The sequence below is a fragment of the Eschrichtius robustus genome, chromosome 15 (genome assembly GCF_028021215.1).
Source record: "Eschrichtius robustus isolate mEscRob2 chromosome 15, mEscRob2.pri, whole genome shotgun sequence".
In the NCBI taxonomy this organism is placed as follows: Eukaryota; Metazoa; Chordata; class Mammalia; order Artiodactyla; family Eschrichtiidae; genus Eschrichtius; species Eschrichtius robustus.
Genome location: NC_090838.1, coordinates 85,582,072 through 85,605,963, shown reverse-complemented (window position 1 = coordinate 85,605,963; position 23,892 = coordinate 85,582,072). Strand labels below are relative to the sequence as shown.

The 23,892-nt window shown below is 40.5% G+C and overlaps 1 protein-coding gene across 3 annotated transcripts in view; it reads right to left on the bottom strand.

The window, feature by feature from the left end:
- NPHP1 (nephrocystin 1) overlaps positions 1–23,892 on the bottom strand; it is a 59,718-nt gene that overhangs the window by 11,319 nt on the left and 24,507 nt on the right. For all 3 annotated transcript variants that reach the window (XM_068564900.1, XM_068564901.1, XM_068564902.1), the window contains 7 exons: positions 23,155–23,249; positions 21,034–21,162; positions 10,847–10,921; positions 8,414–8,524; positions 6,898–6,980; positions 4,944–5,020; positions 3,905–4,004 (listed from right to left, as the gene is read on the bottom strand). In XM_068564900.1, the coding sequence (XP_068421001.1) occupies positions 3,905–4,004; positions 4,944–5,020; positions 6,898–6,980; positions 8,414–8,524; positions 10,847–10,921; positions 21,034–21,162; positions 23,155–23,249 (670 nt within the window). The remainder of the gene's footprint in view (positions 1–3,904; positions 4,005–4,943; positions 5,021–6,897; positions 6,981–8,413; positions 8,525–10,846; positions 10,922–21,033; positions 21,163–23,154; positions 23,250–23,892) is intronic.

Below are 23,892 nucleotides of genomic sequence, written 5' to 3'. Positions count from 1 at the left end.
AAAGATGGCATACATCAAAAAGGCAAAGGAAAATAAACAAATTTATAGCAAATTTATATACAGGCATGTAACCTACTGCCACAGACCAGTATTTCTCGGTATTCAGAACCCGCGCTCTGGGAGTCTGGGTCTAAATTCAGGGCTTTCCCTCATCAGAGGCTTAAAAGCATGCATTTGGCCAAATCACACCAAGTTAAACCCCATCGAAAAACAGCTCCAAAATCAGAAAGGCAAGTCTTGGTGAAACAGGAGGATCTATTTGCTCCCTCTTCCATCTCAGCTGAGGGTCAACATGACCGGAGTTGTCTCCATAAAAGGAGACCCAGGGACAGGATTCTGGTGCTGTTTCTTTGGTCAAGGAGATGAGTCCACGTTGATTCATCGGATTTTCACAGGGCTCCTGACAGCCAAAGGAGACACACGGAAGACTGCTGGCTGGTGAGAGGGCAGGATGAAGCTGACCAGCAAGGATACTGGGGAAACTGGGCACTAATGCAGATTATAACTGGGCTTCCCACCCTTGGCCCTGCCCGCATTTTTGTAGGTCCCTTGGCATAACAAAAAGAGCCCCTGTCCTTTCTCCTTCGAGCAGAGAAATCTGGCTAAACAAAGATGAAGGTTTTTGTTTGTTTGTTTGTTTCGTTTTTTCTTTTGCGGCACGTAGGATCCTAGTTCCCCAACCAGGGATCGAACTCGCGCCCCCTGCATTTGAAGCGTGGAGTCTTAACCACTGGACCGCCAGGGAAATCCCAAAAGATGAAGTTCTTAAGCAAGGGAGCGTGGGGACAGAGGCGGGACGGGCTTTGGAGAGAAGGAGGAGGGCTGTTGGTAGCATCAGCTGCCTTCTTTCCCCACTCACTGCAGGTGGCAGGTCAGGGACAGGAGACTGGGAAGGGTCAGCCCCGCCTCAGGCTCCACCTCCAGGGTGCACAGGCCTGAGCCCAGCCTCTCATCCTGGACCCTCAGCACAGCCCTCGCACCCCAGCCCATGGCCCGGCAGTAGGGCCCAAGGCCTCTGGCTTCACCGTGCCCACGGCCTGCCTCTGGGAGAGCCTGCCTGAGGCCGGCGGGCCCTGCGGCCCACGCTTGACACTACCAGGAGAGTAGAGCGCATTTCTGAATCAGGCAAATGGAGCGGCAATTTCAAGACGGTGCTCAGGTCTCTCTCGGGGCTCTGGGAGGAGACAGGAGCGTCCACCAAGACGATGTGGGGGAGGCCAGGGAACGCAGAAGGCAGAGCAGAGCTCCCGACCACTTTTACACCAGCAGGAAGAGCTCTACTTGGAAATTATTTCACAAACATTTTTCGGGTGCTTACTGTATGCGGTAACCAACAAGGGCTCAGTTCCTGAGGTCAGGGGATGAGGACCTGGGACCCTTCTTTGAGAACCCAGTATACAGAAGAACGTTCATTGCTTTGGGATAATGGGCCCGCCCATCTGACCGCCGCACATCCAAGTCAGATTTGATCTCTAGATTGTAAAGCGTATCTGCAAACTGATATTTGGGGCCAAAGAAACACTATTAAGAGCTGTACTTGACAGACACGCTTGGGAGTGCTTCGGACTATCGAAAGCTTATCAACAAGAGGGGTAGCGGGAGGCTGAAGAAGTAGGAAGGATGAGGCCAAACAGGATTCTAGCTTTTCTTCTACAAAGACCGCTACTGTGCTTCTTTTTTTAATCTTGAAAAATAAAAACTGTCCAAGGAAAGATTGGCCAAAAAAAGGGAATTTATAGGCTCTATGAACATCCAGAAAAAAAAAAAAGCCAAGAGAATGAATACTACCCATGAACGCATAATTAATGGTTATTGAAAGATTTAACTGTTAACACTATAATTATAATACACATTTCAGTACTAGAGATAAGAACAAGGGATATTTAAACTGGGATCATGATCTAGAATGAGAAAAGCAACCATTCACAGAGGTGGGCCAAGGTTCCCTGCCTCCTGATAATCCGCGAGCAGAGAGAGCAGGTCACGGTGGGGCCAGTCAACTGCATCAGTCTCTGTTCCCGAGCCACGCTCTTCCTTCTGCCCCTTCTGTCCACTGTGTGCTCTCCACATCGCCACATCATCAAATGGCACCTCTTCCAAACCTTCAAAGCTTATTTTGAATCCCCCTGATCTTACCAGCTACATAGCACATCCTCATCTGAACAAATTTGATGACAGTGCCAGCCACCTGCCATTATATTTACATTTATCTAGACATATGATAATAATAATAATAATAATTATTATTATAGCTGGTACTTATTGTGTGTTACTGTGTGCCATGTACTATAAATACTAACTGTTTTATATATTTTCTTTTCCTTAAACCTCTTCAGAGCTTGATGGGGTTAATATTATTATTATGTCCATTTTAAAGACGTAGACCTTGAGACCCTGAGAAAGATGGTAAATGACTTGTCCAAGAGGTTACTGAGTTAGAAGTGGATCGACCTGGGATTCTACCAGTGCAAAATCTCCCTGAAGAAAATGCAAATTAAAGCCACCAACAGCTACCACTAATCATTTATTAAAACGGGCAAGGACTTCCCTGGTGGCACAGTGGTTAAGAATCTGCCTGCCAATGCAGGGGACACAGGTTTGATCCCTGGTCTGGGAAGATTCCACGTGCCATGAAGCAACTAAGCCCGTGCGCCACAACTACTGAGCCTGTGCTCTAGAGCCCGTGAGCCACGACTACAGAAGCCCATGTGCCACAACTACTGAGCCCAAGTGCTACAACTACTGAAGCCCGCGTGCCTAGAGCCCGTGCTCCGCAACAAGAGAAGCCACCGCAAGGAGAAGCCCGTGCACTGCAACAAAGAGTAGCCCCCGCTCGCCGCAACTAGACAAAGCCCGCGTGCAGCAACGAAGACCCAATGCAGCCAAAAATAAATAAAGAAAATGGGCAAAACAGAAAAAAATTGATCATATCAAATGTTGTCAAGAATACGGAGTAATTGGAACCCTCATATGTTGCTGGAGAGAGTATAAAATGGCCTAGTCATATTGGAAAACAGTTTGGCAGTTTCTTATAAAGTCAAACAAACACCAGATGATCCAGTAATCCCACTCCTAGGTATTTATACCCACGAGAAAGGAAGACATGCCCACACACACAAAAAAACTCTTACGCAAATATATAGAGCAATTTTATTCATAATTGCCCAAACCCAGAAACAACCCAAGTATCTGTCAACTAGTGGATAAATAAACACATTATGGTATATCCACCAAATGGAATACTAGTTAGAACAAAAAGGAAAAAACCACTAGCACATGCAACAGCATGGGTGTATCTCAACTGCGTTACGCTAGATGAAAGAAGCCAGACTCAAAAGGCTATGTATTGTGTGAGTCCATTTGTAGGACATTCTGGAAAAGGCAAAACTGTTGGGAAAGAAAACAGAGGAGCGGTTGCCCGAGACCAGAGCTGGAGAGCTGATTACAAAGGGGCATCAGTTCACTGTTTATAGTGATGGAAATATTCTCTATCTTGACTGTGTGGTAGTTGTATGACTGTATATACTTGTCAAAATGCAAAGAACTTAAACTAAAAAGGGCAAATTTTACTGCGTGTAAATTATACCTCAACAAACTTGACATTAAAAAAAGTTCCCCGAAGTTCCCTGAGGGTAGGACTGTGGATGGTAAGTCCCGTTGACTCAAAAGTTTCTCTACTGTTTCTGACTGCATCTATCATTTGTGCTAACTGGTAAACAGAAGAATAAGCTCATCTGAAATGTATTATTATTCCATTTCCCTACTGATCCTTGGCAGAAGAATTAGTGAGGAAAAAAAATAACTCACAAAAGGTGACCAAGCATGTGGAGAAGCCAGAGGCAGAGATGGTCCACAAACGCTGAATGGGCCCAAGTTCACCAGACAGGTAACAGCAGGTACCAACCTTAGCATGTTCCTTGATCTTCTGTTCAAAGATCTCAGTTTTACTAGAAGCTGAGGCTGCCTTCTCACTGTCATCATCTGATGGAAAACACTACCATGTGCTTTAAAAAAATAAAAAATACATCTCAAAACTTTAAGTGCTTAGGCAGTGAATATAATAAAATAGAGTATTTTATATACATTTTTTATATATAAAAATAAGACAAAGTTTTTTTCAGCACCAGTGGGGCTGAATTGTATGAGAGGCAGGAGTCGCCCATACGCCCTAAATGAACTGATGAAGTATGATGTGCCCTAAGGACCTTCAGAACGTACCCAACCGGCCCACCCCTGGAGCTGCCACTACATCAGATACCGTGACAGCATCACTGCTGCCAGATGACAAAGAAAACAGGAGTTTAAAAAGCACGTCTGACTCCAAGTAGAACCAGCAGCTGCATCCCAGATCCCAGCTCCTTCCTGTTCCAAGAAGGTGGGACTGGCATTGCTGGGGCGGCAGCAGTGCTGTGTGTCCTAAATCACGAAGCAAGGAGGGGGATGTCTGAGGAGCAAGAGGGGAGTTTCAAACCCAACAGGCTCTGAGCTCCAAGAGGCAAGGGCCCTATCTGCCTTACTCTCCATTTTCCCTTTACCTAGCACAGTGCCTGGTCAATGAACACATTAAAAGATGCTCAGTATTTCTGGAGGGCAACCTGGCATGTATACCACAATTTCAAATGTCTACACCCTTTGACCTAGCAATAGGCAATCACTGAATTGGCCTATTCTATTAATTCTGTGGCCCCGTGTTCAATGAAGAGGAACCAATACAGGGTCCTCGTGCATCCTAATTTCCTACGTTAGAGTCTCAAATATGCTACCAAGAAAATAAGCACTTAGATAAAAATGATTAAGATTTTAAAATCAAACGACATATTTTAAAAAATGTGAATTCAGGTGAAAAGTGTTATGCTTATTAGACTATAGGTATCTTCTCCGATGCATCTTCTGCTTGTTTAATCTTTAAGGAAAGGAAAGAAAGCAACACAGAAGAGTGGTACCTCTTCTGGATACCGAAGGGTCCACTTCAACACCTTTTTCATAAGGGGTGCCTCCATTCAAGAAGAGTTCATAAGTTCTACAAAAGAAAAATATACCATGATGGATACATGTTATGGACATTGTGAAACAGTAGAGTCAGTAGTGGAACATTTTTTAGCACAGACGCATTCACAGACATTTTATTTATGCCTCATTGGTAAACGAGAATGAAGGTTGTTGATACCTCCATGGGGTTACCATCTCAGTAAATAAAGTCTCTTTCTTAACTATGAACCATAGAAAATACATTTTTCTACATAAAAATGAGAAAGATTAATTGATGTCATTAAGGTCTTTTGACTTTAATGACTCGTGCTATTTAAATGCATTTTTCAAATGTTTCAAATCATCATTGGAAATAAAGCTATTATGAATTCATACTATTTTTAAAATATAAAGGTAACATGTAGATTGTTGTATAAAGTTCAAATGGCATAGAAATGATAAACAAAAAATGAAAAATCCCTCCCCCCTTCTTTCCCCCCTAGTTTGGTAGCCCCTTGTCCTATCTGTTTCTATACAAATGGAAACAAACACATACATTTAACCAGTAAATCTTAAACTGACACACGTTTAAAGTTGCGTACTCCGTAAGTGTGGAAGCAGAAGGTAAGAGGCCTCCTTAATCCTGTGGCACCACCTCCCCAGTTCTGCTCCCCAGAGACAACCTCCGGGAACGGTTTACACACACGCACACGAACACAGCTCTTTGCGAACAGAAGTGGAGTCAGCACACACACGATTCTGCAACTTGCCGTTTTCATATAATAATACACATTGGAGATGTTTCTGTATCAATACATAGGCCTCCACCTCATTTAAAAAAATAGCTATGACTTCACTTTAAGAAGGATTGGATAAACACACTTTTCCCTCCCACTAAGCACAGTGAAAAACCCTGAACAGTATTAAAGACAAAAAATAAAAGCACAAAAACAAAAAAAACCCCACAAGAAGCCTGGGCCTCTCCATCTACAGGCAGTGGCTGGGGAGGCTGGGTGTGATAAGAGTGCCCCTCCCCCTCCCACTGGGGTAACATCGGAGGAGGGCTTTTACCTCTGTCCTGCGGTAAGTAGGTCACGCCCACCCCTGCGGTATCAGTAAAGATGGAAGAGGGGAGCATTATCTGAATTAAACCTTTGGGCTTGGGAACTATTATGATCCCATTTTAAAGATGGGGGAACTTGAGGCTTGCAGACAACCTGCTTACAGCTACACGGACAGAGCCCAGGCTACAGCCCTGAATTTTACCATTCCAAATCTGGGATCTCAATCATCATCCTAGTGACGGCCCATCTGTATCTCTTCTGTGGGTTTCTGATCTTCCAGACTTAGATTTGTGTGTGTGTACCCATTTTCAAATTTGGATTGTCCTCTTCTTAGTTTTTGAAAGCTCTTTTTGTATTTGTATTGGATAATAATCTTGTGACTGTTATGTATATGTTGCAAATGCATTACAAATGTTTGTTTTTGGTCTTAAATTCTAAATTTGTTTACAGTGGCTGCCGCTACAATTTCCATGTACCATCTACGGAAGAAAGGCGGAGTCACGGAGGACCTGGGGACCCCAGACTCAGCTTTCTCACTCTTTGGCGAGAATCAGGCTGTATTTCAGCACTGTGAAATGTACTAATACCACAGGAAATCACTGAAAGAATATTCTCAGCAGACAACAGGTGCAAATATCTTTTAAAATACCTTTGCTACATGTGTCATTTCTTCCCCGCTAGGATGAGATCATGTGTGCTGTTTTCATATACTACCTAAAAGAACATTAAAATCAACACTAAAAGCCCTCTCCACACAAGTTACTGAAATGTTAATAATACACTCTGGAAACCTGAGGTATCTAGATTCTAAAAAATGAATTTCCACAAGATTACCCATTTGGAAGGAATATATAAGCCAACTTACTTTGCTGGAATAGGAATTCCACTGGCATCAAAAAGTTTAAGAAACACCCAGCCACAACTTAATTCTCCCCTCTCACCAGTTGACTAGAAAATAAAAAAGTGTATGAAACTTAATGTCTGAATCAGTCAAATCTATAAGCACATACCAAGTTCTTCTAAAAGGAATAAAACTAGTATTTGCCTTTAGAACTAAAAAGTTCTTCACAAGAGAACAAAGTGAAACCCAGTGGAGTCCCATTTGACTTGCAGGCCAGATGGTAAAGGCAGGATGTAAAGTGAAAATCTTCTCTCGTTAAATTGCTCCTGAAAAACCCCTAAAGCTGATGATACGACAACTGTTACTATCGCTTCTTTTTTTTTTTTTTTTTTTTAGACTGTAGCAGGGTTTTTTTTCTTTTTATTTATTTATTTATTTATTTATTTTATTTATAGCTGTGTTGGGCCTTCGTTTCTGTGCGAGGGCTTTCTCTAGTTGCGGCAAGCGGGGGCCACTCTTCATCGCGGTGCGCGGGCCTCTCACTATCGCGGCCTCTCTTGTTGCGGAGCACAGGCTCCAGACGCGCAGGCTCAGTAGTTGTGGCTCACGGGCTCAGTTGCTCCGCGGCATGTGGGATCTTCCCAGACCAGGGCTCGAACCCGTGTCCCCTGCATTGGCAGGCAGATTCTCAACCACTGCGCCACCAGGGAAGCCCACTATTGCTTCTTGAGTGACATAAATATGCTGTGGGATGATTCCAGATCACCTCAATACTACATGAGAGTAGGAGGCTCTGTCTCAGTAAGAAATGGAATGAGCCGCTTAAAGCATTCAAGGGTCCTTCCGCTCAGAACTTAACCCCACTGTCAATTGTCAGAGGCGTCTGGGGTTCACCTGGGGGACCTGCTCCTGTCCTACCCACCCGCAGCAGACAGATGAATTTGCCTTAAAGAAATGAAAGGACGGTATTACACCATTAACGTAATAAGAATTGGCTCTCTGGGTTATCACGAGGCCAAGCACACATACTACACCTATCAAGCTATTACTGGAATATATGGAAATATATAATTATTACCACAGACCCACACCCACTGATTCAACAGTCTATATGATGTAAATTAATCCAAGTTTCTGGTGTTCCCTTTATAAAAATTACCACCCTGCCAGGTCCCTTCATTAGAACCCTCATTTACAAGGTTAGGGGCGCTCTGACCCTCCAGGACAGAGCTAAAGCCCTGCGCCGCAAAGCCGCTGAGCATCTTTTATCACTTTCTGCAAGGTCTCATGTTTTTCCAACCTTCATTCTTTAAAAGCACGGGAGTTCGCTCAAGCTATAAATGTAAACAAGTACACTTATTTTAAACACTACTGGAAAAGCAGCATCATAAAAAAATTAGAATCACTGTCACTCTCATTCCTCAAGAGATTAAAATTCTATTACACATAAAAACCTCAATTACTTTACTAAAGACAGACATAAGGGAAAACTTCCCCTTTAACTGACACCTTAGAAAGCTTTATCTTTCAACTGACATACATTGCGAATATAAGAAATTCCAAGTTCAAATAATATTCCAAGATCTGGAGAAGAAGAATTGGACCTGATGAAGCAGTCACCATCAAGCAAGCAGGGCAAGATGCCAGTAACCTGAAATGATACCAAAAACAAAAATTACTAATAAACATGAAAAATGGTTGGAGGATAAACAATGAGGTCCTACTGATAGCGCAGGGAACTATATTCAATATCCTGTCATAAACCATAATGGAAAAGAATATGAAAAAGAATGTATATATATGTGTAACTGAATCACTTTGCTGTATAGCAGACGTTAACACAACATTGTAAATCAACTACACTTCAATAAAATAAATTTTTAAAAAATGGAGGGAAGGTTCAGCTCTATTCATCTATAAATAGTTTATGCCGCTGCATCATAATAAAGGTCTTTTAAAGGAAACAAAAAGCAGATGGATTGGACTCATCTATACCAAATGATTTGAAATTTTAAAATGTAATTTTTGTATTGAAGAAAACTACCTTTACGTTCACTTACTCTATGCTTAGAGCAGAGGCTAATGTGAAACAAGCACTGTACCAAGGTCTTCAGAGGTATCACAAAAATAGCTTGATATACGATAAGATTTTTTTGGCGGGGGGCTGTGCCACGCGGCATGCGGGATCCTAGTTCCCCGACCAGGGATCGAACCCGTGCCCCTTGCAGTGGAGGTGCGGAGTCCTAACCACTGGACCACCAGGAAATTCCCTGATACTTATATTTATATTAACCGCTGTCCTTTGGAAACAGAACTAAAATTGTAGACTGCACACACACTTGCTCAACTTTCCTCAGGCATGCCTTGGAAATTTTCCTTTCCTTCCCTTCTGCCCTTGCCATTCGCCCTCCCTGGACAACTACATCCCTCTTCCTTGCCTATAAAATCCTACCCATCCTTCAAAGTTTAGTTTCTCTTCTATAAAACCTTCCCTGAGCCTAAGGACTAGAATTAATTTCACCCTCCTCTGTGCTTCCACAGCACTTGGATCCCCAAGTGCTGCCTGTGTGACATGACATTCTGCCCATGTGACGGTTATCAACAGCACCCACTCCTGAGAGCGACTCTAAGGATTAGATGAGAAAATGCACGTAACGGCCCACCTCAGTGCCTGGCACGTGGTCAGAGCTCCATAAATAGAGGATATTGGTGTTACATGTGTTTATGTGTCTTCTCTACTAACGTGTAAGCTCCCGCAGTACCTAGGAAGAATGCCTCACACCTAAGGACGCTTAATTTCATTCAACAAAGCAACATATACATATTATTTATCCCTCCAAACAGTTCATCTTTATATCCAGGAAAACCTTGGAAAATTCTACCCTAACCACTTCACATGCACAGAGACGCACTACCAGAACTGTGAAGTTCTGTGTCAAAATGGAAGCAGTAGGGGGACTTCCCTGGCGGTCCAGTGGTTAAGATTCTGCCCTTCCCCTGCAGAGGGCACGGGTTCGATCCCTGGTCGGGGAACTAAGATCCCGCACTCTGCGTGGGGTGGCCAAAACATAAAAAAAATAAAATAAAAGGAAATTAAAAAAAAAAAAGAGTAGAACAATTATACTGTTACAATTTTTAAAAAATGTAAGCAGTAGGATGCTTAGGAGATCAAACTGGACTTGTAGGAGTCGTGTGGTAGACAAGTGTGGACACACACAGCCCACAGGCGAGGTGGCCGGGCCTCCTCCACATGCTGTGTCCTCTCAGTGAACCTCTATCTTGCTTAAGATCTTCTGATGCAATAGGGGAAGGTTAATGAAGGGTTCTCAGGGGCAGTGACATAAGGGAGTTAGCTGTGGGAGGGAAGTAATGAAACTCTGGAGGTAGGAAAAAAGTAAAGTAAATAGAACTATAGAAAATTAACATTATTAAAAGAACATAAAGATATCTTTGTCTCCACTGGCATCTATGTGGCACTGACTCGGTGGTTTCAAGCCACTTAACCTCATTCCAGCCTTTGTTTGTCCCAGCCTTGACAGTCCCTGGGTGTAATGACCAGTTCCCTAGGCGTCACCCTTGATTTTATCTGAAGAAAGCACAACTCCCATGAGTCCAGTTGGAGATTGCATTTTTGAAAAACATTTCCTAAGTTTTCTCTTTCTGTTTTCATTTTTCATCAGAGGGAATTTTCTAGAATTAAACCTTGTGATCCATTGAATGAGATGATTCATAGGCATTATAACTTTGGTGAGTCAGAAACATGAGTAACTGTTATCAAAGTCCTCAAAGAACATTAATCTAAAGATTCAAATCTGGCCCCATATATTCTGTGTTAAATACAAATACATTATTTCAGGAATACACTTTGACAATCTTGCCTTAGAAATTAATCATATAATACTTATCAGGTAAAAAAAGTTCATGTTTCATTCCATTCTGCTTACTTCCATTCACAAGTAAGCAGATTACTTACCTGGGGAGAAAAGGTCCATGTTTTGGGTTTCTTAGGTTGCCATGTGGCCCTGACTGTATGAATGTTGCTCAGAACCTGAAATGAGATTTTCCCATTTGAAATCATATTGTAGAAAGCTCTTTGAAACGTTACCACTTCCAAGTCCCAAACAGTTAACAGTTGGGCAGAGGGAGAGAGGGATATTTTATTTCTTACTTTGTGTAATTCTGTAATTCTTTTTTCTTTTTACGTCAAGTATTATACATACATAACATTTAAAATGATTAACAAAAAAACAAGTGTTACAGCACTTATAACACAACGAAAGAACTGATAAATGAATTCAGACTCAGATCTTTGCACTAGTGATCAATTGTATTAAGTGAAATACTTAATATATGAGATGGATTAACCAGAAAATTCAGAGAAATTTTAGGTATGAACGACCTTTTAAGAAGTATGACCCACCAGAGCATTTTATGTGCAATCCATTACCCTGACATCAAGACAGACACTGCTACCAGCTCAGATACACGGTTACAGTTTTCTTCAAGATCCCTAGGCCCATACAGTATATTTTTCCTGGAATTTAATCTCTTATAAAATGCTATTGCAAGAAGTTAGTCCTATAATATACACAAATCAATAGAATACAAAAGGAGCAAAAACTGTAAAAAAAAAAAAAAAAGAGTTCAAATTCTATAAAGTTATGGCCAAAACTGACATTTTCCAGAAGCATAGATGATATACAATTTTTATTTTAGATAAAAATATTTTAGTATAGCATTTCTAAAACTAAGCTTTAAAAATAATTAGAAATCATCCTGAACGTGTCCTATGAGGTCAAATTCAATTCACTGCCCTCTGTGTCACTATTGGTAGGCAACTAGGAGGATCTTATGGGCAGCTAAGTTGTTTTCCACAGAGAAAGTCTCCATTCATTTCCTTCCACAACTAATATAAATGAATTTATTTAAACCCTTTCTAAAATGATATATATTCTCAGACTGGGCTCTTGGAGTACAAACTCCTTTTGATTACTATCTGGTGTCTAATCTAAGACTGCATTTTATTTATTCTAAGGTCCTTCTTGGTTTTTCAAGAAGTGTTCCCCACTTCTAATATCTAAGAATTCCTTTGCAATCATTGAAATTGAGATCTCATACGATCTCTGCTTTTATCTTCTCAACTTGGAGAATGCTGATTTTGATTGAGGAATAACTTCTTCTGCTTGATAATTTTACATCTTTCTTGAGTTACTGACTCTGAGAGCTAAAAAGGACTTAGTCCAAACATCTCATTATACATTTGAGAAAACTGCCTCGAGAGAGGGTGAATGACTGGCTCAGAGCATAAGGATGGAATAATCAAGGATTCAAAATTTTAGAGATTTTTCCACTTAGCAAACTGCATCAAGAATGCATAAGGGGGACTTCCCAGGTGGTCCAGCAGTTAAGACTCCGTGCTCCCAATGCAGTGGGCCCGGGTTCGGTCCCTCGTCAGGGAACTAGATCCCGCATGCCACAATGAAATATTCCGCATGCTGCAACTAAAACATCCCGCGTGCCGCAACGAAGATACCATGTGCCGCAACTAAGACCCGGCGCAGCCAAATAAATAAATAAATATTTTAAAAACAAACAAACAAAAGAATGCATAAGGACTTCTGCTCAAGATGAATTTATGCTTCAACACAGCTGCTCTGCTCCAAACATAAAGCAGTGACACTTAAAAAGACAGAGGAGGACTCAAAAGTGAGATGACTATTTCAATGGCCCATAAACAGAAGAGAAAAACAAAGAATAGGGTGAGACTAAAACTGGGGGTCTCCTGGGCTCTGAGTCTAGAGCGGGATGTGGTGACAAGGAGCCGGATTTGTATGTTACAGAGGCTAATGGTACTCAACACATGATAGAGGAACAGAGACAGCCTTATTGCTTGAAGCCAGTAGGGTGGAAGAAAGATGGTGGCCAACCTTCCTCCTCATAGGAAGTAAAGAGCCTAAGCAGGCAGGAGGACAAAGATGGAGCCATGACACCAGGATCAGAGCCAAGTAAACAAGTGAACCTTTTAATGAATCGGTGATGTCCCTGACATCACCTTAGATCAAGAACGCTAAACTCCACTGTAAGATCTGGTTCTGGACTGGAGTTTGGAGGTGGGGGTAGTATTGCTGGTAGCAACCACAACACCATTAGATTGGTGGGGCTTGGCTGGGGGGGGGAAGGGTAAAATATCTTCTGCATAAAATGTGCTTCTAAGGACACACGAAGAAATCAGATACTAACTATACAAGAAACAACCCGGAGCATAGATATTAACAAAATATGTCACTATACGTAATTACATATTTATTGTTTTTAAAAAAACAGATTTGTTTGCATTAAAAAAAAAGAACCCAAAAAACTTCTAGGCAACGATGACAAGATGAGGCAGTAGGTAGCTAAAGCACGTTAGTGTCTTTGGTGTGTTAGGAGAAAGAACTACAGAGTGATTTTAGATTTATGAGAATAATCTACAGCTAAGTAGGTAGGCTAAACATTTACATATTGCAAACTGAGAGGCTTCAATAGAACTAAGTGACAAGGCCATGGGTAGCTGTTATGTTTTTTTCTGCATGTTTCTATGTATTTGAAATAGCTACTAATTTAACAAATACTGCTAATTCCAGTAAAAGTCAGATTGTGGTATAAAATACATGTAAAAGGGAAAGAATAAACAAGTTGGAAGATTGTAACGTTCTAAGATAAGAGTCTAAATGTGAGACTTACACTTGATTTCTATTTCTTTTATTATTGGCAAAACGAACACAATTAGTTGATGTATTATTTCTTACTGAGTTCTTAAGGGTTTTCAATCAATTTTTACGGATGAAACATACAATGGTGGTTAATTATGAAAATGTGTCAAACGCACCTGACAAGTTAAAAGAAACTTATAGTGAACACGCATAAGCTTATCACCTAGATTCTGCCATCAATATTTTACTATACTTGCTTTATCACATATATCTTCTGTCCATCCATCAATTCACCTAATTTTTTGATACACTGCAAACTTGCAGACATAAGTAAACTTTTCTCTAAATACATTAGCATGCATATCATTAGCTAGAGTTCATCATTTGTTCACAGTTCTTTTTTTGATGGAAAATTTAACACAATGAAATTCAGAAACCTTATTTTTTATCTTCTTGTAATGTCCGGAAGGGAGACAGGAAAGTGGGCTGACTAGGGGTCATAGGTCCTGAGGAATGACACAGTGAGTGCTGTCTCTGGAGGCCTAGAGAGGAGCCTGAACTTCCATTCGGGCCCAAAAGTAAGGAGGCACACCTACTCCCAGGGGTGTGGGCAGAGGCCAAGTGGGGAATCTGGACTTCCATTCTCACCTGGCAGTGATGGTGTCAGAGGCCTGCTAAAATAGAAGTTAAACTTACTAAGATCCAGAGACTCCCAACACTCAAAATGTCCAGGATACAATAAAAAAAAGAAAAAAAATCATTCATTATATCAAGTACCAGGAAAATCTCAACTTGAATGAGATTGGTATCAAAAGACACCAATATGAGATGACACAGATATTGGAATTATTTGACAAGCATTTTAAAGAAGCCATCTAAAAATGTTTCAATAAACAACTATGGAGATGCCTAAAAGAAATTTAAAACATAGAAAGAAATACAAAGCCTCAAGAAAGAAATAAGGAAATCTCAACAAAAAAATGAAAGATAAAGGAGCCCCTAATGGAAATTCTAGAACTGAAAAATACAATAACCAAGATTAAAAACAGACACACACACATACCTACACAAGTCACTGAATAGACTCAACCACAGAATAGAAGAGAAAAGAATCAGTGAACTTGAAGATAGGAAAACAGAAACTATGCAGTCTGAACAACTGAGATAGAAGAGATGGGAAAAAATGATCAGAGCCTCAGGAACCTGTGGGATTATAACAAAAGATCTAACTAACATTCATGTCATCGGAGTCCCAGAGGAGAGGGGAGTTTGGAGCTGGAAAAGTATTTGAGAAAATAATGGCTGAAAAATCCCCACGTTTGGCAAAAGACATAAACCTACAGTTTAAAAAGCTGAGAAAATCCTAAACAGGTTAAACCCAAGAAATCCATGACAAAGTACATAAACTTCTAAAAACTAAACACAATTATCTTGAAAGCAATGAGAGAAAAACACCACCTAGATTCACTCATAGGGAAAACCCAATTCTCATCAGACAGAGGCCAGAAGGAAATGGAACAATATTTTTTGAGTGCTTAAAGAAAAGAATTGCCAAGCTAGAATTGTATAGCTAGTGAAAATATCCTTCAGGAATAAAGGGGAAACAGGCATTCTCAGATAAAGAAAAACTAAGAGAATTTGTAGCCTGCAGACCTACCCTTAAAGAATGGTTAAAGGAAGTTCTCTAAATAGAAAAAAACATGATAAAAGAAGAAATCTCTGAATATCAGGAAGGAAGGAAGAACAATGGAAAGAGTAAAAACAAGGGTAAATATGAGAGGTTTCTCTTAAGTTTTCTAAATTATGCTTGACGGTTGAAGGAAAATTATAACACTGTGTGATGTGGTTCTCAATGTATGTAGAGGAGATATTTAAGACAATTAGAAAGCAGGGAGGGTAAAGAGGTTTAAAGGGAGGTAAGGTTTCTACATGTCACTTCAACTGGAATGTTGACACTAGCCAACTATGGGAAGTTATGTAGGTATAAAGTCACACCAAAAGCTATACAAAGAGATCCACTCAACAACACGGCAGACAATTCAGAATGGAGTTCTAAAAAATGTTCCAGTAACACATAGGAAGACAGAAAAAAATAAAACAGAGGAATGAAAAAAGAGGGAACAAAGAGAAAAAATAAAACAGCAGACTCAAGAGTTAAAGATGCCCCTCCAGGACCTGCCTGCTTTGGGATGCTTTTCAGAGCCCTGAGGGAGTTGCTTTGCAGATATTACCCAGAATTTACAGTTCTCATCACTGGGCAAGTTATTCGGAGAGGAGCTTACTCAGTCATTATTGGAAGTAGTGTCTCATTAACTAGTTTTAGTAATAATGCTTTTTATTTGTAACTTGGCTTAGGCTTATTAAAGAAGTATTCTTAAGTAAATAGCATGAGTGTGTAACTACTAAATATGTTCTCTAACTCCTCGATTTGGAAAATTTGGCATAAATTTGTTTCATAAACTAACTTCTATTATTTTTATATAAAATAATTTCTACTATTTTGATATATTATTCAAAATAAAATTCTAATCTTTGTTTTATGTTGTCACGTATGAGAATAGCGAGAGGTACAGCAAAAAGTGTGGAACCAGATCTGGGAAAAAGAAGGCAATTCATCTTTTCTTGGTCACTGGCGACACCTACTGGCTCGTTTTTGGCAGTGATCTTGTGCAGAGCATGTAGAAGGAAGGAAAGACCCTTACAGTAACACAAGTTCATTTATTTACCCCCAGTGCAGATGAAAGAAAGGTACCTTCCTCATGCTGCGAGTTAGAAGTACACTCAGCAGAAGGAAAGATATCTATCAGTGTTCTCTACCTCACTGCACGTCACCACCATCCACCCCGAGGTGGAAGTCAAAGACCTCGCGTCATGCTTGGCGTCCCACTCTCCCTCACCTGTCACATCCAACCCACCACCAACCAAACTGTGTTGGGTTTTGCCTCCTAAATATCCCTCCAGCCACAGCTCTCATCTCCACTTCCCTAATCTAAGTTACCATCATCATCTCTCATCTGGTCAACTTATGATGTTCCATGTATTGGCCTAAGTGCTTTACTTACATTAACTCATTTAGTCCTCACATCGGCCCTAAGGGATGCACATGAGACAGACAGCAAGGTCGAGTCATTTGGTCAGCGTCCCACACCCAGCTGGCGGAGCCAGGGTTAATTCCAGGCAAAATGGCTCCAGATTTCGTTTTCTTGAGGCGACACTTGCTGCCCTTTGACCACCACACTGTGACATAGCCCCCAAGTGGTCTACTCAGATCCTTCTGACCCCCGCCCCACCTTCAATCCATCTCCAGAGAGGAGCCAGAAATCATCCCCAAACATACGTCTAAGTCATGTCCTACCTCCAATGACTTTCCCCGCTTTTAGGGTAAAGACAAAACTCCCTACATCATGGCTTACAACGTCTTACGCTGTATCTCCTCCTTCATCCCACCCTACACTTCCTCTTGCTCCCCCTACTCAGCCCCCTGGCTCCCCTTCCCAAGTGCTTTCTTGCCAAGGCCCTGGCCTATGCTGCTCCTTCAGCCAGGTACACACTCCCCTTGTCCGCTTTTCTCTTCACCTCCTTACGGCCTGTTCACCCCTCGGATCTCAAGGCAAGCATCGCCCCCTCAGGAGGTGGACTATGGAATTGAGAATTCTTTTCTGGTGCTACAAATCTCCCTCTAAGCAATGCTTTCGCTAACATCCCACAAATACTATGCTGCATTTTCATTTTTTTGCTCAGTTCAAAATATTTCCTAATTTCCCTTGAAATTTTCTTTTAACCCATTGATTCTTGAGAAATCTGTTGTTTAATTTCCAAGTATTTAAGGATTTTTCCAGTTATCTTTCTGTTTCTGATTTCTAATTCAATCACGTGTGATCAAAGACCGTACATCGTATGATTTCAATTCTTCTAAATCTGCTCAGGACCATCTATTTTGCTGAATGTTCCCTATGCACTAAAAAGAATGCATACTTTCCTCTTTGGGGGTGAACTGTTGTACAATGTTAATTAGATCCAGTTTGTTCATGGTGTTATTCTGTTCTCTTATATTCTTACTAATCTTCTGTCTACTTGTTCTACAGTACTGTAGAGAGAAGTATTAAAGTCTCCAATTATGATTGTGGCTTTGCCCATTTCTCCTTTCAGTTCTATCCATTTTTACTGCATGTATTTTGAAGCTCTGATGTTAGGTGTATACACATTTAGGATTGTTACATCTTCTTGGTGAATTGTCCATTTTATCATGTAATGTACCACTTTATTCCCAGTAATTTTCCTTCTTCTGAAGTATACTTTGTCTGATATTAATATGTTTTGAATGGTGTATCTTTTTCCACCCTTCTACTTCTAACCTGCCTATATTATTATGTTTAAGGTGGTTTCTTAAGCATAGCCTGTGGTTGGCTCTCTCTCATTCTGGTTTTAATTTGCGTTTCCTGGATGACTTATTACATGTTGTATATCTTTTTATAGGCCCATTGGTTTGTCATATTTTCTTTCTTTTTTTTTTTAAACATTTGTACTATACTTTTTTAAAAAATTAATTAATTAATTTTTGGCTGCACTGGGCCTTTGTTGCTGTGCGCGGGCTTTCTGTAGTTACGCCGAGCGGGAGCTACTCTTCATTGCAGTGTGCGGGCTTCTCATTGCGGTGGCTTCTCTTGTTGCAGAGCACGGGCTCTAGGCATGCGGGCTTCAGTAGTTGTGGCGTGCAGGCTCAGTAGTTGTGGCACACGGGCTTAGTGTCTCCGAGGCATGTGGGATCTTCCTGGACCAGGGATTGAACCCATGTCCCCTGCACTGGCAGGCAGATTCTTAAACACTGCGCCGCCAGGGAAGTCCCCATATTTTCTTTCTTTAAGTGCCTGTTCAAGTCTTTTGTCAATTGAAAGAACCTGAGTTATCTTTTTATTTCTTGGCTATCCTTGAATCGTTCCTGACTGTAGGGGAAAAGTGTGCAATATTTCACATTAAGTATGATGATGCTAGTAGCTTTGCTTTAGTTTTCTCTTGTTGCCCTTTACCAATTTGAAGTTCCCTTCTGTTCTTAGTTTGGTGAGAACTTTTTTAAAATCATAAATGGGTGTTAAAATTTGTCAACTGCTTTTTCCGCATCTATTGAGATGATCAGGTGATTTTTCTTCTTTAGTTCTGTTAATACAGAAAATTACAATAACCTACTTTCAAATGTTAAATATTGGTTACACAGGTGTGTACATTTGAATTCCTCAAATAAACCCCAATTAGTCATGATATATTGTCCTTTTTTATACATGGCTAGATTCAATTTGCTAATATTTTGTTTAGGATTTTAGTTTATATATTCATGAGGGATACTGGTCTTGTAATTTTTCTTTTTTGTAATGTCTCGTCATATTTTGGTATCACGTTTTTCCTGGCCTCATGAAATGAGATGGGAAGCATTTCCTCTTTATCTATCCTTTGGAAGTTTGTGTACTATTGGTATTATTTCTTCCTTAAATGTTTGGAGGAATCCACCAGTGAAACCATCTGGGTCTGGAGTTTTCTTTATTGGAAGATTTTTAATTACTGTTTCAATTTCTTTAACAGGGATCATTCAAATTGTTCTATTTCTTCTTGTGTCAGTTTCATTAAATTATGGTTTTCAAAGAATTTACCTGTTTATTGATGTTATCAAATTTACTGCCATAAAGTTGTTCACAATATCCCCTGCTTATCCCTTTAATGTGTGCAGGATCTGTGCTGAGGTCTCCATTTTCATGTCAGATGGTGATCATGTAACCAAGCAGGACCCTACAAGGCCTTCCCAGAAAAGACCCCACCCCTGTCCTCCGCCTGCCTTTTGTCTGTAGAAAAACTTTAGTCAAAGAATAAATTTAATCAGAGAAGTGAAAAAATGCAGAAAGAAAGGAAAACAGTCAAGCAAGACAAAATAATAATACTTTAGCCATTAAACAAAGTCAAGGACCTTTAGTTCTTCCTCAAGGGCTGTAGATAATATTCTGAGTCGTGTCCTGTGAGCTGTTTTGCAGATACTGAAGCCCCCCTCCAGGTGGGAGAACTTAACTCTGTGCTGCCCACAGGCACGCAGACCCCAGACTGGTTGGAACCAGAAGGTTGATGATGCTGATTCCCAATTACCTCACCACCAACCAGTCAGAAGAATGTCCATGAGCCGATCATGCTCTGCTCCTTGAGCACTAGAACACTCTTCACTACCCGCTCCAGGGTGGAACACACAGTTTTGAGGGCATTAGCCTACTGTGGCCCCCTTTGCCTGGCAAAGCAATAAAAGCTACTCTTTCTACTTCACCCAAAACTCTGTTTCCGTGTTTCTATTTGGCACCGGTGAACAGAGGCAGTTTCGGCAACAATCATTTGTTTTCTTTCTTTCTCTCTTTAAAAATTTCTTGGGGCTTCCCTGGTGGCGCAGTGGTTGAGAATCTGCCTGCCAATGCAGGGGACACTGGTTCGAGCCCTGGTCTGGGAGGATCCCACATGCCGTGGAGCAACTAGGCCCGTGAGCCACAACTACTGAGCCTGCGCGTCTGGAGCCTGTGCTCCGCAACGAGAGAGGCCCGCGCGCCGCGATGAAGAGCGGCCCCCACTCGCCGCAACTGGAGAAAGCCCTCACACAGAAGCGAAGACCCAACACAGCCAAAAATAAATAAATAAATTAATTAATTTTAAAAAAATTTCTTGATCGGTCTTACTAGGCATCTCTCAATTTTATTAATCTTTTCAAAGAATAAACTTTGCCTTTTCTGATTTTCTCTTGTTTTCTATTTCATTAATTTCTACTCTTTATCATTTCCTCCATTCTACTTCCTTTGGGATTGACTCACTCGTCCTTTTCTAGGCTCTTGAGTTCGAGCTTAGATCACTGATTTAAAAATCTTTCTTCTTGTCTAGTGTATGCAATTAAAGTCATAAAGTTCCACCTATGCACTGTTTCATCTGTATCTCATAAATCAATTAATTAAGAGTTATTCAAATTTTTTGGAACTGGGTAGAAAACATTCTCTCAGGAATCAGGGAGGAACAGAATGGAAAAGGACACAAGGCAACTTTGTCAGGTGATGGTAATGCCCCATATGTTGACTGGGATGTTGGTTACACAGGTGTGTACACCTGTCAGAAATGCAATACTCTAAACTTCAAACCTGAACTGTATACAATACTAGAAGATAGGCATCAGTACCTTTCTGTAAGTAAAAAATCTAGGGCTCAGAGAAGTTAACTGTGATGTATAAATATCACACACTTAGCAACTGAAAGAGCCAGGAGTTAAGTCTGTGTCGTCAGAACACATGTAGTTCGCACTCTACCACACCTTATTTTATATAGATACTTATACACACACGCACGGAGAGAGGGAGAGAGGCTGAGAGGGAGAAAGAGACAGACAGACCCTGTGCAGTACGCGGTGAATATGTGGCATTAACGTATGGTGGGAACCGGTTTAACTCCTCAGCAAGCTCACCTTATTGCCGTCAAACAGACAGAAGCGCACGTGTCTGCTCAGAACCTGGATGCTCGCTCCTGGAAGAGGAATCATCTTACAGCTCCAGAGGGTCAGAATCAAGGAAACACGACTTGGTCTTGACCTAATCTGAGAGAAGAATTAGTTATGAGGAAGGTTTACTTTTATGACTTATAAGACAAATTCATTTTCAAAGCACCTTTTGTAAATGCTTAAGAAAATGCATATAGAATAAAAAAAGAACAAAAGAATAAATTTTGCACACAACATACACACACAAGAAAAGTTTCAATAGTCTGTTTAATTTAACCCAAAACTTCAGTTAAAATTTTCATAAATATTTATGTTTAAAATATTTGCTTTTGGGACTTCCCTGGTGGTCCAGCAGTAATGAATCCGCCTTACAATGCAGGGGACGTGGGTTTGACCCCTGGTCAGGGAACTAAGATCCCACATGCTGCAGGGCAACTAAGCCCGCGTGCCACAACTACTGAGCTTGCGCGCCTCAACAAGAGAGCCCACGGGCCACAAACTACAGAGCCCACGCGCTCTGGAGCCCGCATGCCACAGCTAGAGAAGAGAAAACCCGCACGCCACAACTAGAGAGAGGCCCGAGTGCCGCAACGAACCTCTCGTGTGCTGCAGCTAAGACCTGACACAGCCAAAAATAAATAAATAATAAATAAATCTTTTTGCATTTTTTTGCATTTTTTTTTTTTTGCAAATTTTGCATTTTTTTGTTAAAAGCACAAAAATTGTGATGAAAAGAATAATCAGTACAATCAGGGAAAAAGAATGACCTGACTATGGAATCAACTGTATTCCGGGTTCGTTCTTACAGCTCCTTCTTACACAAGGCAGGTCCGCGTAGAAGGTCACCACAGCATAGTGACCAGTGACACCTGGCGTTAATATTATCCAGCTAGCTCCTCCTTGTTTCAATTCCAAGCATTTATCTGCATTGTTCCCTGGCTTCTTATATAGATGTTTTGACAGAGAGAACGCACTGACCATTGGATGTAGTTATTCAGATCTATTATCTACTTCACAAGATAATTCAGAATGTCAATTAAAAAAACTGGCATTCTAGTGTTTTTTTATTTAAGAACATCTTCAATTCTTAACATTCTGCTTTACGGTCCTGGACCTTTCCATTTAAATAATGTATCACTGAAAAAAAATCAGACAATGTTTAACAGTTTGTCACCTTTTCAATTTAAGAAATGAGAGCTGACAATTGAGCTCTCTGGGTACAAGTTCACAAAATTAAATGCTATTTATTCAGTACTAGTATACTACACACACCAAATATAACATATTTGTAAACTTGCAATAGGAGATATTTAATGCTAAAAAGATTCCAGGTACTGCTCTGGTTGAGAAGAAAAACAGCACGAAAATTCTGCACCACCCCTCCCCACAACACCTGACCACACTGGGTTCTCTTATTCTTCCCTGAGGCTCTGGGGGAGCAAGGGAGAAAAAGCAGAAGGTAAACAGGAAGGGGAGTGAGGGGCTCAAATGCAGTTTATATCTTCTAAGGAGGAGAAGAGGAGAATTAAATGTCAAGAGCGTTTCCTACTTCAAATAAGGGGGAGACCAGTAATCCTTCACTCCAAGCTCCCCACAAAATATCATCAGAAAGTACTGCCAAGTTCCTCATTCCTATTTAATTAAAATAATATTACTACTACCACTAATAATAATGATACTGGCTAACATTTACTAAGTTATCATCATGTGTCAGGCACTGTTCTAAGCCCTTCACACATTCAATGCAATTCTCATAATAACCCTATGTTGGAAGTATTATTACTATTTTTCCCTTTATACAGATGAAAAAATTGAGGCAAAGAATGATTAAGATTGATACCTAGTATTATTTCCTTTGTAACAACGGGAGAAGAGAGCAATGGAGAAGAGAAACTAGATAAAGTCAAGGTAACAGACCCAAGTTTTGTCTCAGCTATGAAACTGTCACTAAGTGTTTCAAAATTACAATACAGAGACAATTTTTTTTTGTTTTTTTATAATGCATTAATCAATTTACGTTACCTGTATATTTGCAACCATGACAAAATCCGGAAAATTTATAATTTTACTGACAGTAACCATACTTACAGAGCCCGTTTTAGCATCCCACATTAGATCTCTGAAGGCCAGTTGTGAAGTAGTGAGCGCTGGTTGTAAGAAGTAACTTGCTCGAAATTGATTCCCTGCAAAAATAATTGTTCCTTTATTTTCTTACAAAGAACGAATGAAATTCAAAACCCCAAATTCATGATGTTATGGTACAAACTTAGGAAACAGACGTCGAAAATGCCAAGCTGTTTACTAGAAACTTGCTTCCTAAGACAGACGTACCAACAGAGATAAGAACAACAGCAGGAAACGTAAGGATAGAAGCACATGAGAGCTGATCTTAAAGTGGCTTTAGGAAAGATCTTAAAGACTTTTAGGCCAGTAACATGCCCCATGATGAAGATGATCCTTTCAAATATTTTTGTAAAATGCAGAAAATCTGTGAACACTTTTTAGCTATTTTAGAAAAAGTATATAATCATTAATTTTACTTCTTAACACAAAAGCATTTTAATACTGTTCTTCCATACTTGTGTCATGAAGAATACTCATTACAAAATCATTTACTCACCCAAGAACTCATTTTTGAGTTCCTACTCTGCCAGGTGCTACGCTGGGAGCTGGAAACGTAAACGTGAATCAGAGAAATATGGTCCCTGCCCTCATTAGCTTACACTTCAGTGGGGGAAACAGTTACGAAAAATAAGTAGACAAAAGACAAAATAATTATAAGCTGACTTAGACTTATAAAGGGTGCTCAAGTGAATGGGAGTAGGA